The sequence below is a fragment of the Leucopleurus acutus genome (assembly GCF_964270905.1).
Source record: "Leucopleurus acutus genome assembly, chromosome: 10".
Lineage (NCBI taxonomy): Eukaryota > Metazoa > Chordata > Mammalia > Artiodactyla > Delphinidae > Leucopleurus > Leucopleurus acutus.
In genome coordinates, this window is record NC_139153.1 from 42,020,778 (window position 1) to 42,033,146 (window position 12,369).

Consider the following 12,369-nt stretch of genomic DNA (forward strand, 5'->3'; position numbering starts at 1 on the left):
GTATTACATGTACATTTCTCTATGATTTGTGTGTGTGTGAGGCATGGGATAAATGCAGGTTTTAAATGAGCAGACCCACCGAAGATCCATTTCAGAGGCGCTGCTTAGACTCACGGTAGTCTTAGACTCAGCTCTGCACATTGTTCTAGCATTCTGTGGCCCCTGGAATCCTCAGCCGACCCTCATTTGCTTTGGCCCATTCATATTCCCTGGTGCTAGCCCTTCCAGGATTAATCAAAGAGAACATAAAGCACCTATCTGTATAAAACCAAACCCACAAGGCGTGGCAGAACCTGAGCTCATTTCTGTTGGGTGCCTGGTGATGGAGGTCTGAGTCACAGTGTCAGCACTGGTTTTCATGGCTGCTTTAATCTCCCCTGCTTCCCAGTCAGCAGAAGAATCTTCTGAACTTGGGAGCCCGGAGTGTCACCTGCCATCAAGACCTTTGTTGGCCAGGTCCCCCTGTTCAACCCTTAGTCCCATTCCCATTCCCACTGAAGGAGAACCTGGGGTCTGGAGAATCACACGTCATTCCCTGGTGTCAGTATTCTCGGGGTAGAGGAAGGAAAGCTCTGGCAGCTTTCAGCCTCCCCTTTGAGCTTTAGGCCTGGGTGTAAAAGAAGAGGGCACAGTCTGCGCATGCCTGAGAAGAAACATCCCACCCCAGCTGCACCGTTTGATAACTTCTCCTTGAGAATGCTCATGCTATACACAAAGCCTTAGAGGACACAGCCATGGTCCTGTGACTTCTGAGCAGCCTCTCCAAGCCCAGCAAGGCCTACAGCTGGAACATGCTGGTCGCCTCCATGTTGCGAGAGGCTGAAGCAGTCCTGGAAGTGTCCTCTGAACACTTCCGTTGGCTTGAGACATCCAGGTAAGGGAGGCAGCCAGCGTCTTTCACAAGTTTCCAGAAGTTCTTCCGAAACTTCAGGCCAACAAAGGCATAGAGCACAGGATTAAGGCAGGCACGCAGGTAGGCGATGGCCTCTGTCACTGTGATGGCATAGTGAAAGCTAGTCATCGCGTGGTACTCCCAGCTCACGCTGCGGATGAGCTTCACGAGGTTGAAGGGCGTCTGGGTCAGCAGGAACACCGCCACCACCAGGAAGATGATCTTCAGAGACTTGTGCTTCTGGAAGCCTCGGGCCTGAAGCAGTGTCTTGATTATGACTGAGTAGCAGACAATCATGGCAAGCAATGGCAGGAAGAACCCCAGTGTCATCTGGGTGGCCAGAACCATGGTGGAAATCTCCTCGTTGTGATAGCCGCAGACAGGCTTGTCAAGGTAAAGGACGTTGCCATAGATGATCTGCGGCAAGGAAACCAGCAGGGAAACTACCCAGATGGACAAGCAGACGGCCTTACCCCAGGCCATCCGCTTGGCCTGCTGGTTATAGGCCTTGGTGGCCTGAACCACTGCAATGAAGCGGTCCATGGTGATGCAGGTGAGGATGAGCATGGACGTGTAGAAGTTCAAAGTGTAGATGCCCAGCAGGGTTTTGCACATGACTTTGCCAAAGACCCACTCATGGAAGCCTGCATAGGCCCAGAAGGGCAGAGTACAGACGAACACCAGGTCAGCCAAGGGCAGGTTCATTAGGAACACGTCCGTCAGGCTCTTCAGCTTCTGGTAGAAGATGTATATGACCAGCACCAGGGAGTTCCCCACCAGGCCACAGATGAACACCACCACATACATGCAGGGCAGGAACAACTTGCTGAACTGCAGGAAGTGTTCGTGCCCCTGGCTGCTGTCATTGGAAGCGTTGAAGAACCCGAGGTCTTCGTAGTCGTACTCGGCCATGGTGTCTGTTCTGATGGACCCCTGGGAGTCAAACCACAGGAATTATATATATTGGGGGCTGAGGGTGATCCCTCCTGTCTTCCCATTGCCCACAGTTAGGGAGCAGATAGTCACCTCCTAAACCCACCCACTGTTCTGCTCAGTAACAGCCCAGTATATTGGGGACAACCAGTTCTGAGGGGAAACTGCTCAGACAGGACGAGGAACCCTTCACTGGCCCTAAAGTTCTCAGGATCTCACCTGTCTGGGAGACAACACATAACTGACCCCACCCACATTCCATAAAATCCTGTGCTCAGTGGCCTTGGAGGCAAAGGTCACCACGTGGTGAACTGGGGACTGTGTCCTTTTGGAAGAGCGGCGCTGCTCTTCAGTGGGGAGGGCTGTATTCATCTGCCCATGCCTCGCAGAAGGTGCCCACCTAGCCTGTGCCCCATCTTCTGTTAAGTTGACCCCTGGACTACGAATTGTGAAAGCTAAGGCAATATCCCCCTTCCTGCGGGTCCACCATCAAGGAGACTCCTGGAGACCAAGAGGTGTTTGGTCCTTTCTGCCTAGGTGGGCCATCCATCCTGCCTCGTCTTACCGTGATGGGGAGCCAGGGCAGGGAAGAGCCCAGGCTGCCCAGTGCTTTGGCCGAGCGGCTTTCTGACCAGGGAACTGGGCAGTTTTCCTCACGCCCAACCCCAGCTTTCCCCTTCATCTGTCACAGTGTATGACATTCCACCCTCAGGGCCTCTTTGATCTTCAGGAATCTCTTACAAGGTAGATTCCCCCAGAAGGGAACATTGCTTTAGCTTTTATGACCAGCAGTGTAGGGCTGAGGGGTCTCCTTTAACACACGGAAGAGCTGATTGAAATGGGACGTCAGGAGGGTGGGCTACCACGGCAGGGCTCGTGGCCAGCCTTGCAGTGGGACTACTTATAGCAAAGACCGAATAGCTATCTTTCTTGCCTGGGGGTCCCAGCCCTTCAAGGTTATCGCTTCCCTCTGACCCTTCTCTGGGCCCTGTGACTCTGCTGGGGACCATGGACCAGACACGGGTGATATAATCTGTGGTGTGGGAGTAGGGGCAACTGTGGCAGCATCGGCCTTGGAGGGCCAGGTCAGTCCCTGCCACTGTCCTGGAGGTACTCAATACGCAGGGACTCTTCCAGTGAGCAGTGCCATATCCCACTGGCACCTCAAGGAAATGTTTAAGAAGAGCAGGCATTTGGTTTAGCAAAGTCAGAATATCAACCGGCCAGACAAGGGGGTGTAAAAGGAGAGATGATCTTTCCTTTCTGGTCTCCTCGGAGACTTTTCTTTTCCTGATGCTGGGTCCTGACAGGAAGGGATTTCAGCCCTGCTGCCACCTTGGTATTTCATGGGCTCAAAGCACCCTTTCTCTCCAAGGAAGAACCTTGTCTTTGGGCTAAGACTACTCAGTGAAAAGTCCCTCCTCCTGGACCACAAAATGTTGGATCTCTAAGAGTGAAAGGCCAACCCATGGGCATTGTGCCCCACCAGCTCTGGGCTGCTAGGTTAAGTGGGTCAGACGGTGCTCTGTGGGTGTTACTGCTTCACATGGGGACAAAAATATATTCTTCATCATTTAGAATGTGACATTAAAAGTAATGTCAGATCTCCATTATTGTTTGACTTACTCATGGCCTTTAAAAAAAATTCTCCTGGGACTTCCCTGGTGGTGCAGTGGTTAAGAATCCTCCTGCCAATACAGGGGGCACGGGTTTGATCCCTGGTCTGGGAAGATCCCACATGCCGCAGAGCGACTAAGCCTGTGTGCCACAACTACTGAGCCTGTGCTCTAAAGCCTGCGAGCCACAACTACTGAGCCCACATGCCACAACTTCTGAAGCCCGCGTGCGGTAGAGACCGTGCCCCGCAACAAGAGAAGCCACCGCAAGCAATGAGAAGCCCACAGACCACAACAAAGAGTAGCACCCGCTCGCCACAACTACAGAAAGCCCACGCAGCAACGAAGAGAGCCAAAAATAAATAACTAAATGAATGAATGAATTAATTAATAATTCTCCTACTAAGGCTGTTGCTGCATCCTTAGGCTGGCATTGCAGTTTCTTCAGATGACCCATGCAAATTCATTTGTAATAATTGGTAAACTAAACAGTGTTTAACAGGTTGGGACTGCACAGTTCTGTGCAGATAGAGTGTTAAAAATTACTTTCCCTTCTAGAAATATTAAAACCATTTGTTTCTTTATTTTCTCTAACCAAAGTCCTATGTTGATTTGTGAAAATTAAAAAGAAAGTAATATATACAACTTTGGAAATAGTGTCTGATAATAAATAAGCAAAGTATAATTTAGGCATAAAACAATATGACTGAAATGTTTAGGAAGTGCCTTTAATGATTTTGGAAAATGCAATACATTTAAAAAATGTTTTTATTGGAGTATGGTTGATTGACAACGTTGTGTTAGTTTCAGGTGTACAGCAAAGAGAATCAGTTATATATATATAACTGATATATATATAAGTGACATATATATATATATATATATATATATATACTCTTTTTTTTAGATTCTTTTCCCATACAGCTCATTGCAGTATTGAGTAGAGTTCCCTGTGCTATACAGCAGGTTTTTATTAGTTATCTATTTTACATATAGTAGTGTGTATATGCCAATCCCAATCTCCCAATTTATCCCTGCCCGCCCCCCCCCAATATGCAATGTAATATTGGCTGTTACTATTACAACAAATAGATGACAAAGTGAATGTAAAATTGATCATGATTCTCGGCCTTCTTTGATCATAAACCCCTTTGAGAGTCTTATTAAAGCTGTAGCTCTTTTCCCTCAGTAATAATGTACAAGCATGCCTGCAACTCTGGGGGTTCATGAACTCTTTAAATCCCTCTGCCCCATATTCTATAGACTTTGTTTACAAATCTGTGATAAGCTATATGATTTTTTTTTTTTTGTGGTACGCGGGCCTCTCACTGTTGTGGCCTCTCCCGTTGCGGAGCACAGGCTCCGGACGCGCAGTCTCAGCGGCTATGGCTCACGGGCCCAGCCACTCTGCAGCATGTGAGATCTTCCTGGACTGGGGCACGAACCCGTGTCCCCTGCATCAGCAGGCGGACTCTCAACCACTGTGCCACCAGGGAATCCCAAGCTATATGATTTTGACTATATTTTTTAAAACATAGAAAAATGATCAGATTTTATCAGCAGTTCACCCCTGGCTGGTAGAATTAGGGGTGACTTATTTCCATTCCTCCTTTATATTTTTCTGTATTTTCTGAAGTTGCTACAGTTGTATATTGACATATATGGAGAAAAGAAAGTAAACCATAATCTAAGATAACAGCCTGTCTTATAAAATGGAAAAGAAAAACAGAAAAAGAGATTAGTCAATGAACACACACAGTGACTAGACTCTCCTTATCTCCTGGGGAGGGTCTAATTATGCCATTACTATCAGCATCATCTTACAAGCATCATCTTACAGAACGAGGTTGTCATAATCCTCTCCTCGGACCCTCATGGCAGCAAATAGCAGAGATGGAGTTTGAGCCAAGGGCAGTTGAGCTTGAAAGCCTGGGCATTTGACACCATACCGTGCTGCAGGCAGGACTCTGAGAATCCCAACAACCTGGAGTTAGCCCCTCTTTTAACTATAAAGAAGACCAATGACTCACCAGTAGAGATGCTCTTTCAGTTTGTTCCTGAGATGAGGTTGCTCACAGCAGCAAGGTCGACCTCTGCCTCTCTGATGTGGCCCGTTTCCGTTGAGTAATTTTTAAGAGCCCTCGGTTGGTGCTTATAGGAGACCCAGCCCTTCCCAATCTTGCAGATCAGAATCCACATGACCAGCCTGCACCCATGTAATTTGGGAGTCAAAGAGACGAAGCAGTGGCTCTGATGCTGCACACCCCCTGCAACCTGGCTGGGGTCTTACTCTTTTGCCAGGATCCAAGAGGGTTTTAATTTGTAAACTGAAGGGGAGCGATATGCAGTGTCTGGTAGTCCACTGAAGATGGTGGCATTTGTACCCTAAAATTATTTCATTCACTAGTCGTATGTCTCTTTGGGGCAGTTTGGGTCTGGACCAATGCAAAGTCGATGCTATGGCCTGGGTTCCCTGTGTGCCTGCAGCTCCAGTATACGTGACAGCCCTGATTCTCATACCAGTCCTGCAAGTAGGTATTACACCATTTTATAGATGAGAATACAGAGGACCGTAACCAAAGAACAGCCCCACGGACTCACAGCTAATAACTGCCACTTCCAGGATACGAACCCGGGTCTCCATTGTTGCCAGACCAGTGGACCAAATGGCTTCTAGATGATGGGTCTGCCAGAGGGCCAGACACAGCCCTTCCTCCTAAACCCACACCACTCAGACAGTGCTCACCACCCTGCTTGTCCAGACTAGAATCAACAGTGAACAGGCTGAACCAAATACTGCAGGTCAAAGCACCCATCTTTCTGAAAGAAATCTTCTGAGACGAGACATTCCTTCACAGTGAGCCAGCCTGACATCTTGGAATCTTTAAGCTTTGAGAGATGAGTTTTTCCCAGAGACAAACGAACCGTGTCACTTAGGACCAGTTCACAGGGTGATGTTAGAAGGGGCTGAACCTTATCAGACACACTGGCTCAGCCATGGTCGTCCCTCTCAGCAATCGCTTTCCCTCCATGGGGAAGAACAGGCCTCGGTCCGGTGCCCTCCGTGACCACATACATGCTTGGGAAGGAGGGGTGATGTGTACCTTAGAGAGAGCGTGACCATACTTGTCATAACCATTCTCCAATGGAAAGTTCTCCGATGGAAAACTTGCAACTAAATTAGATGATAAGAGCCCCTCACAATTTGGGGGTCAGAATTTTATTTCAACCACTTTACAAAATACCTTCTGTTGTCTTCCGATTTGTAGTGCTCATTGCTTTTCTTTGAAACAAAACTCTGAACTTCTTAAGGGCAAGTACCCAACCATATGTCTTGGGTTTTTCCCAGAATATGTAAACATTTCCGAAACAGAATCGGGGGAGAGTAAAAGTGCTGTGGCAGCCGTGCCCCCTGCAGATTCTCAGAAGTCAGACTGTGTTGAGCTGCTTCCTTTTTCTGAACACCTGACATTCTGGAGCCAGGGCCCTGCGTAGGACGGCAGTTCAGGACGCAGGGATGAGGCAGTTGCTGCTGGTAGAGGAGTAACTGCCAGGCGGTGGTGGGTGGCGGCGGCTGTGGAGGATGAGTTGGAAAAACCCTCAGAAAAGCAGCCTAACCAGAGGGCAGCAGGTGGCAGGCCAGTTGTCAGGACGGGCATGTGGGTCTGAGTGTTTTGGTCAGCCCATAGTTACCAAGTAGTCAGAAATCAACACCAGAAGCGATCTTCTTCACTTGGTTTTTAGGCAAAAGGGAAAACAATGACTACAAGAAAAACTACTAGGAATTTAACAGTAAAATAGAAAGATGCACCCAAGCCCCGCAGTGAATGTGGCCCACGTGTGGCTCAGCCTCTCCTTCCAAACCCAAGCTGTTCAGTAGAGCCTTCTGAGATGACAGGCGTGTCCTGTGTCTGTGCATCCAACACAGCGGGCACTAACTCCTGTGGCTATTAGGCACTCGAAGTGTGGCTAGTGCAACAACAGAGCCAAGCTTTTAGTTTTGTTTTAATTCTGATGAATTTGAATTTAAGCAGCCACATGAGGCCAGTGGTTCTGTACTGAACAGGGCAGTTGTGAACCAAAGACTTCTCCAGTTCACAGGAGACCCCGTGTAACAGGCAGAGCAGCACTCCAACCGTGCTGGCTTAGCAAGGCGGAGGGGTGGATGGAGCCCTCTGGGGAAGGCTGTCAGCAGGACACTCAGGCCATGAGGCTCTCTGGGCTCCATTCCTTCCTCAGCCAACCTGAACAGCCAGAGAGAATCTGCTCCTTGGGCAACTGGCAGAATTGAAGTTAAAGAAAAAAGAGGCTAAGGCGTTTTGATTTGTGACAGGAGAATACTGTATGTTACAGCTGCAGAGAGCAAGCTGGAGGGACCTCACCTGTGACCCCCTAGTCCAGGCAGGCGTGGACCCCTGGACTGCGTTGCTGGGGACTTCCTCAGCATCCTTGCCTGTGGTCACCACTTTATTCTTACTTGGTTCCGAAGTGGAGCAAGCCTTGGTCATGTCCTTGGGGACATTTGGGGCAGGAGACCACCTTGGCTGTGTGCATGACGGGTGCCCAGGCCAAATGTGGCAGGTGTGGCCAAGATGACTGCCCTGATAGGGGGGAGCAAGTTGACAGATGTACATGCCTTAGGACAGTTCAGCTCGACCAACCACAGCCTCAGGGACAGAAATTCAGATGGACAGGAAGGGATGACGTGCCATCAGCCATGAGAGGCCACCGTAGCTAGCGGTAGGCTCCCATGGCCAGAGCAAGGGGAGGAGGAAGGTCACTTGTGGGCAGTGAGCTTGTCTTGCATCTTTTCTGAGGGAAACACCTCAATGGCAACAAAAGGAGATAGGGTGCCCCCTAGTGGCCTTTCTTTGTTCCCCCTCATTCTCAAACTTAAAAATCCTTTGACATCTTCCAACACAGTTGCTTGAACATTTTCTACTGCATCCCACAGTCAGAAATTTACATGACTACCCAGGTGTGTATGTGTATAGACAGAGTCAAACAAGAGCCTCATAAAACAATGCTTATCCTTACCACATGCAGTATAATGCAAAAACGCGTTCATATTTTCTATTATATCCTATTTCTTTTTTTTTTTTAACCCTTTTATAGGAACATTTTTGCAAAAGCATCAGAGTACACCCAGAACTGTCTGTAAATGACAACAGACTTAAAAATGACCACGGTTAAACATTTGATGAAAGTTCATAATAATGCAATTGACAAGGAAATTTAGTTATTTCTGAGATACACATTTTAAAATAATAACTAGAGTTATGACTTATAACATTATACCAGAACATATAAGATTTTTAGGAATTTCATGTAATGTCTGAAACATTTATATTAACATATTTCCATACAAATAAACCAAAGAAAGTTTAGTATTAGTTTCTTTGTTTGTTTTTTTAATTTTTGAATTTTATTTTATTTTTTTTATACAGCAGGTTCTTATTAGTCATCAGTTTTATACACATCAGTGTTTACATGTCAATCCCGCAATCGCCCAATTCATCAAACCACCATCCCCACCCCCCCGCAGCTTTCCCCCCTTGGTGTCCATATGTTTGTTCTCTACATCTGTGTCTCAACTTCTGCCCTGCAAACCGGTTCATCAGTACCATTTTTCTAGGTTCCACATACATGCGTTAATATATGATATTTGTTTTTCTCTTTCTGACTTACTTCACTCTGTATGACAGTCTCTAGATCCATCCACGTCTCAACAGATGACCCAATTTCGTTCCTTTTTATGGCTGAGTAATATCCATTGTATATATGTACCACAACTTCTTTATCCATTCATCTGTCGATGGGCATTCAGGTTGCTTCCAAGACCTGGCTATTGTAAATGGTGCTGCAATGAACATTGGGTGCATGTGTCTTTTTGAATTATGGTTTTCTCTGGGAATATGCCCAGTAGTGGGATTGCTGAGTCATATGGTGATTCTATTTTTAGTTTTTTAAGGAACCTCCATACTGTTCTCCATAGTGGCTTTATCAATTTACATTCCCACCAGCAGTGCAAGAGGGTTCCCTTTTCTCCACACCCTCTCCAGCATTTATTGTTTGTAGATTCTCTGATGATGCCCATTCTAACTGGTGTGAGGTGATGCCTCATTGTAGTTTTGATTTGCATTTCTCTAATAACTAGTGATGTTGAGCAGCTTTTCATGTGCTTCTTGGCCATCTGTATGTCTACTTTGGAGAAATGTCTATTTAGGTCTTCTGCCCATTTTTGGATTGGGTTGCTTGTTTCTTTAATATTGAGCTGCATGAGCTGTTTATATATTTTGGAGATTAATCCTTTGTCCGTTGATTCGTTTGAAAATATTTTCTCCCATTCTGAGAGTTGTCTTTTCGTCTTGTTTATGGTTTCCTTTGCTGTGCAAAAGCTTTGAAGTTTCATTAGGTCCCATTTGTTTATTTTTGTTTTTATTTCCATTACTCTAGGAGATGGATCAAAAAAGATCTTGCTCTGATTTATGTCAAAGAGTGTTCTTCCTATGTTTTCCTCTAAAAGTTTTATAGTGTCCAGTCTTAAATTTAGGTCTCAAATCCATTTTGAGTTTATTTTTGTGTATGGTGGTCAGGAGTGTTCTAATTTCATTCTTTTACATGTAGCTGTCCAGTTTTCCCAGCACCACTTATTGAAGAGACTGTCTTTTCTCCATTGTATATCCTTGCTTCCTTTGTCATAGATTAGTTGACCATAGGTGCATGGGTTTATCTCTGGGCTTTCTATCTTATTCCGTTGATCTATGTTTCTGTTTTTGTGCCAGTACCATATTGTCTTGATTACTATAGCTTTGTAGTATAGTCTGAAGTCAGGGAGTCTCATTCCTCCCTCTCCGTTTTTTTCCCTCAAGACTGCTTTGGCTATTCAGGGTCTTTTGTGTCTCCATACAAATTCAAAGATTTATTGTTCTAGTTCTGTAAAAAATGCCATTGGTGATTTGATAGGGATTGCATTGAATCTATAGATTGCTTTGGGTAGTGTAGTCATTTTCACAGTATTGATTCTTCCAATCCAAGAACATGGTATATCTCTCCACCTGTTGGTATCATCTTTAATTTCTTTCATCAGTGTCTTATAGTTTTCTGCATACAGGTCTTTTGTCTCCCTAGGTAGGTTTATTCCTAGGTATTTTATTTTCTTGTTGCAGTGGTAAATGGGAGTGTTTCCTTAATTTCTCTTTCAGATTTTTCATCATTAGTGTATAAGGATGCAAGAGATTTCTGTGCATTAATTTTGTATCCTGCAACTTTACCAAATTCATCGATTAGCTCTAGTAGTTTTCTGGTGGCATTTTTAGGATTCTCTATGTATAGTATCATGTCATCTGCAAACAGTGACAGTTTTACTTCTTCTTTTCCAATTTGTATTCCTTTTATTTCTTTTTCTTCTCTGATTGCCGTGGCTAGGACTTCCACAACTGTGTTGAGTAATAGTGGTGAGAGTGGACATCCTTGTCTTGTTCCTGATCTTAGAGGAAATGCTTTCAGTTTTTCACCATTGAGAATGATGTTTGCTGTGGGTTTGTCGTCTATGGCCTTTATTATGTTGAGGTAGGTTCCCTCTGTGCCCACTTTCTGGAGAGTTTTTATCATAAATGGGTGTTGAATTTTGTCAAAAGCTTTTTCTGCATCTATTGAGATGATCATATGGTTTTTATTCTTCATTTTGTTAAAATGGTGTATCACATTGATTGATTCACGTATATTGAAGAATCCTTGCATCCCTGGGATAAATCCCACTTGATCATGGTGTATGATTCTTCTAATGTGTGGTTGGATTCTGTTTGCTAGTATTTTGTTGAGGATTTTTACATCTATATTCATCAGTGATATTGGTCTGTAATTTTCTTTTTTTGTAGTATCTGTCTGGTTTTGGTATCAGGGTGATGGCAGCCTCATAGAATGAGTTTGGGAGTGTTCCTTCCTCTGCGATTTTTTGGAAGAGTTTGAGAAGGATGGGTGTTAGCTCTTCTCTAAATGTTTGATAGAATTCACCTGTGAAGCCATCTGGTCCTGGGCTTTTGTTTGTTGGAAGACTTTTAATCACAGTTTCAATTTCATTACTTGTGATTGGTCTATTCATATTTTCTATTTCTTCCTGGTTCAGTCTTGGAAGGCTATACCTTTCTAAGAATTTGTCCATTTCTTCCAGGTTGGCCATTTTATTGGCATAGAGTTGCTTGTAGTGGTCTCTTAGGGTGCTTTGTATTTCTGCGGTGTCTGTTGTATCTTCTCCTTTTCCATTTCTAATTTTATTGATTTGAGTCCTCTCCCTCTTTTTCTTGATGAGTCTGGCTAATGGTTTATCGATTTGGTTTATCTTCTCAAACAACCAGCTTTTACTTTTATTGATCTTTGCTATTGTTTTCTTTGTTTCTATTTCATTTATTTCTGCTCTGATCTTTATGATTTCTTTCCTTCTGGTAACTTTGGGTTTTGTTTGTTCTTTCTCTAGTTCCTTTAGGTGTAAGGTTAGATTGTTTATTTGAGATTTTTCTTGTTTCTTGAGGTAGGCTTGTATAGCAATAAACTTCCCTCTTAGGACTGCTTTTGCTGCATCCCATAGGTTTTGGATCCTCATGTTTTCATTTTAATTTGTCTCTAGGTATTTTTTGATTTCCTCTTTGATTTCTTCAGTGATCTCTTGGTTATTTAGTAACGTATTGGAGTAACGTATCGTTTAGTCTCCATGTGTTTGTGCTTTTTACGTTTTCTTCCCTGTAATTCATTTCTAATCTCATAGCGTTGTGGTCAGAAAAGATGCTTGATATGATTTCAATTTTCTTAAATTTACTGAGGCTTGATTTGTGACCCAAGATGTGATCTATCTTGGAGAATGTTCCATATGCACTTGAGAAGCAAGTGTAATCTGCTGTTTTTGGATGGAATGTCCTATAAATATCAATT

The 12,369-nt window shown here is 44.7% G+C and overlaps 2 protein-coding genes across 3 annotated transcripts in view; one reads left to right on the forward strand and one right to left on the reverse strand.

Annotated features, from left to right (window-relative positions):
* FYCO1 (FYVE and coiled-coil domain autophagy adaptor 1) overlaps nucleotides 1–12,369 on the forward strand; it is a gene marked incomplete at its 3' end in the record, with an annotated part of 83,695 nt that overhangs the window by 50,393 nt on the left and 20,933 nt on the right. The gene's annotated exons all lie outside the window — the stretch shown is intronic.
* Nucleotides 779–1,804, reverse strand: CXCR6 (C-X-C motif chemokine receptor 6; the record flags this gene model as incomplete). Its single annotated transcript, XM_082848550.1, has 1 exon — nucleotides 779–1,804. One exon carries the CDS (start codon nucleotides 1,802–1,804, stop codon nucleotides 779–781), a length of 1,026 nt encoding a protein of 341 aa, XP_082704676.1.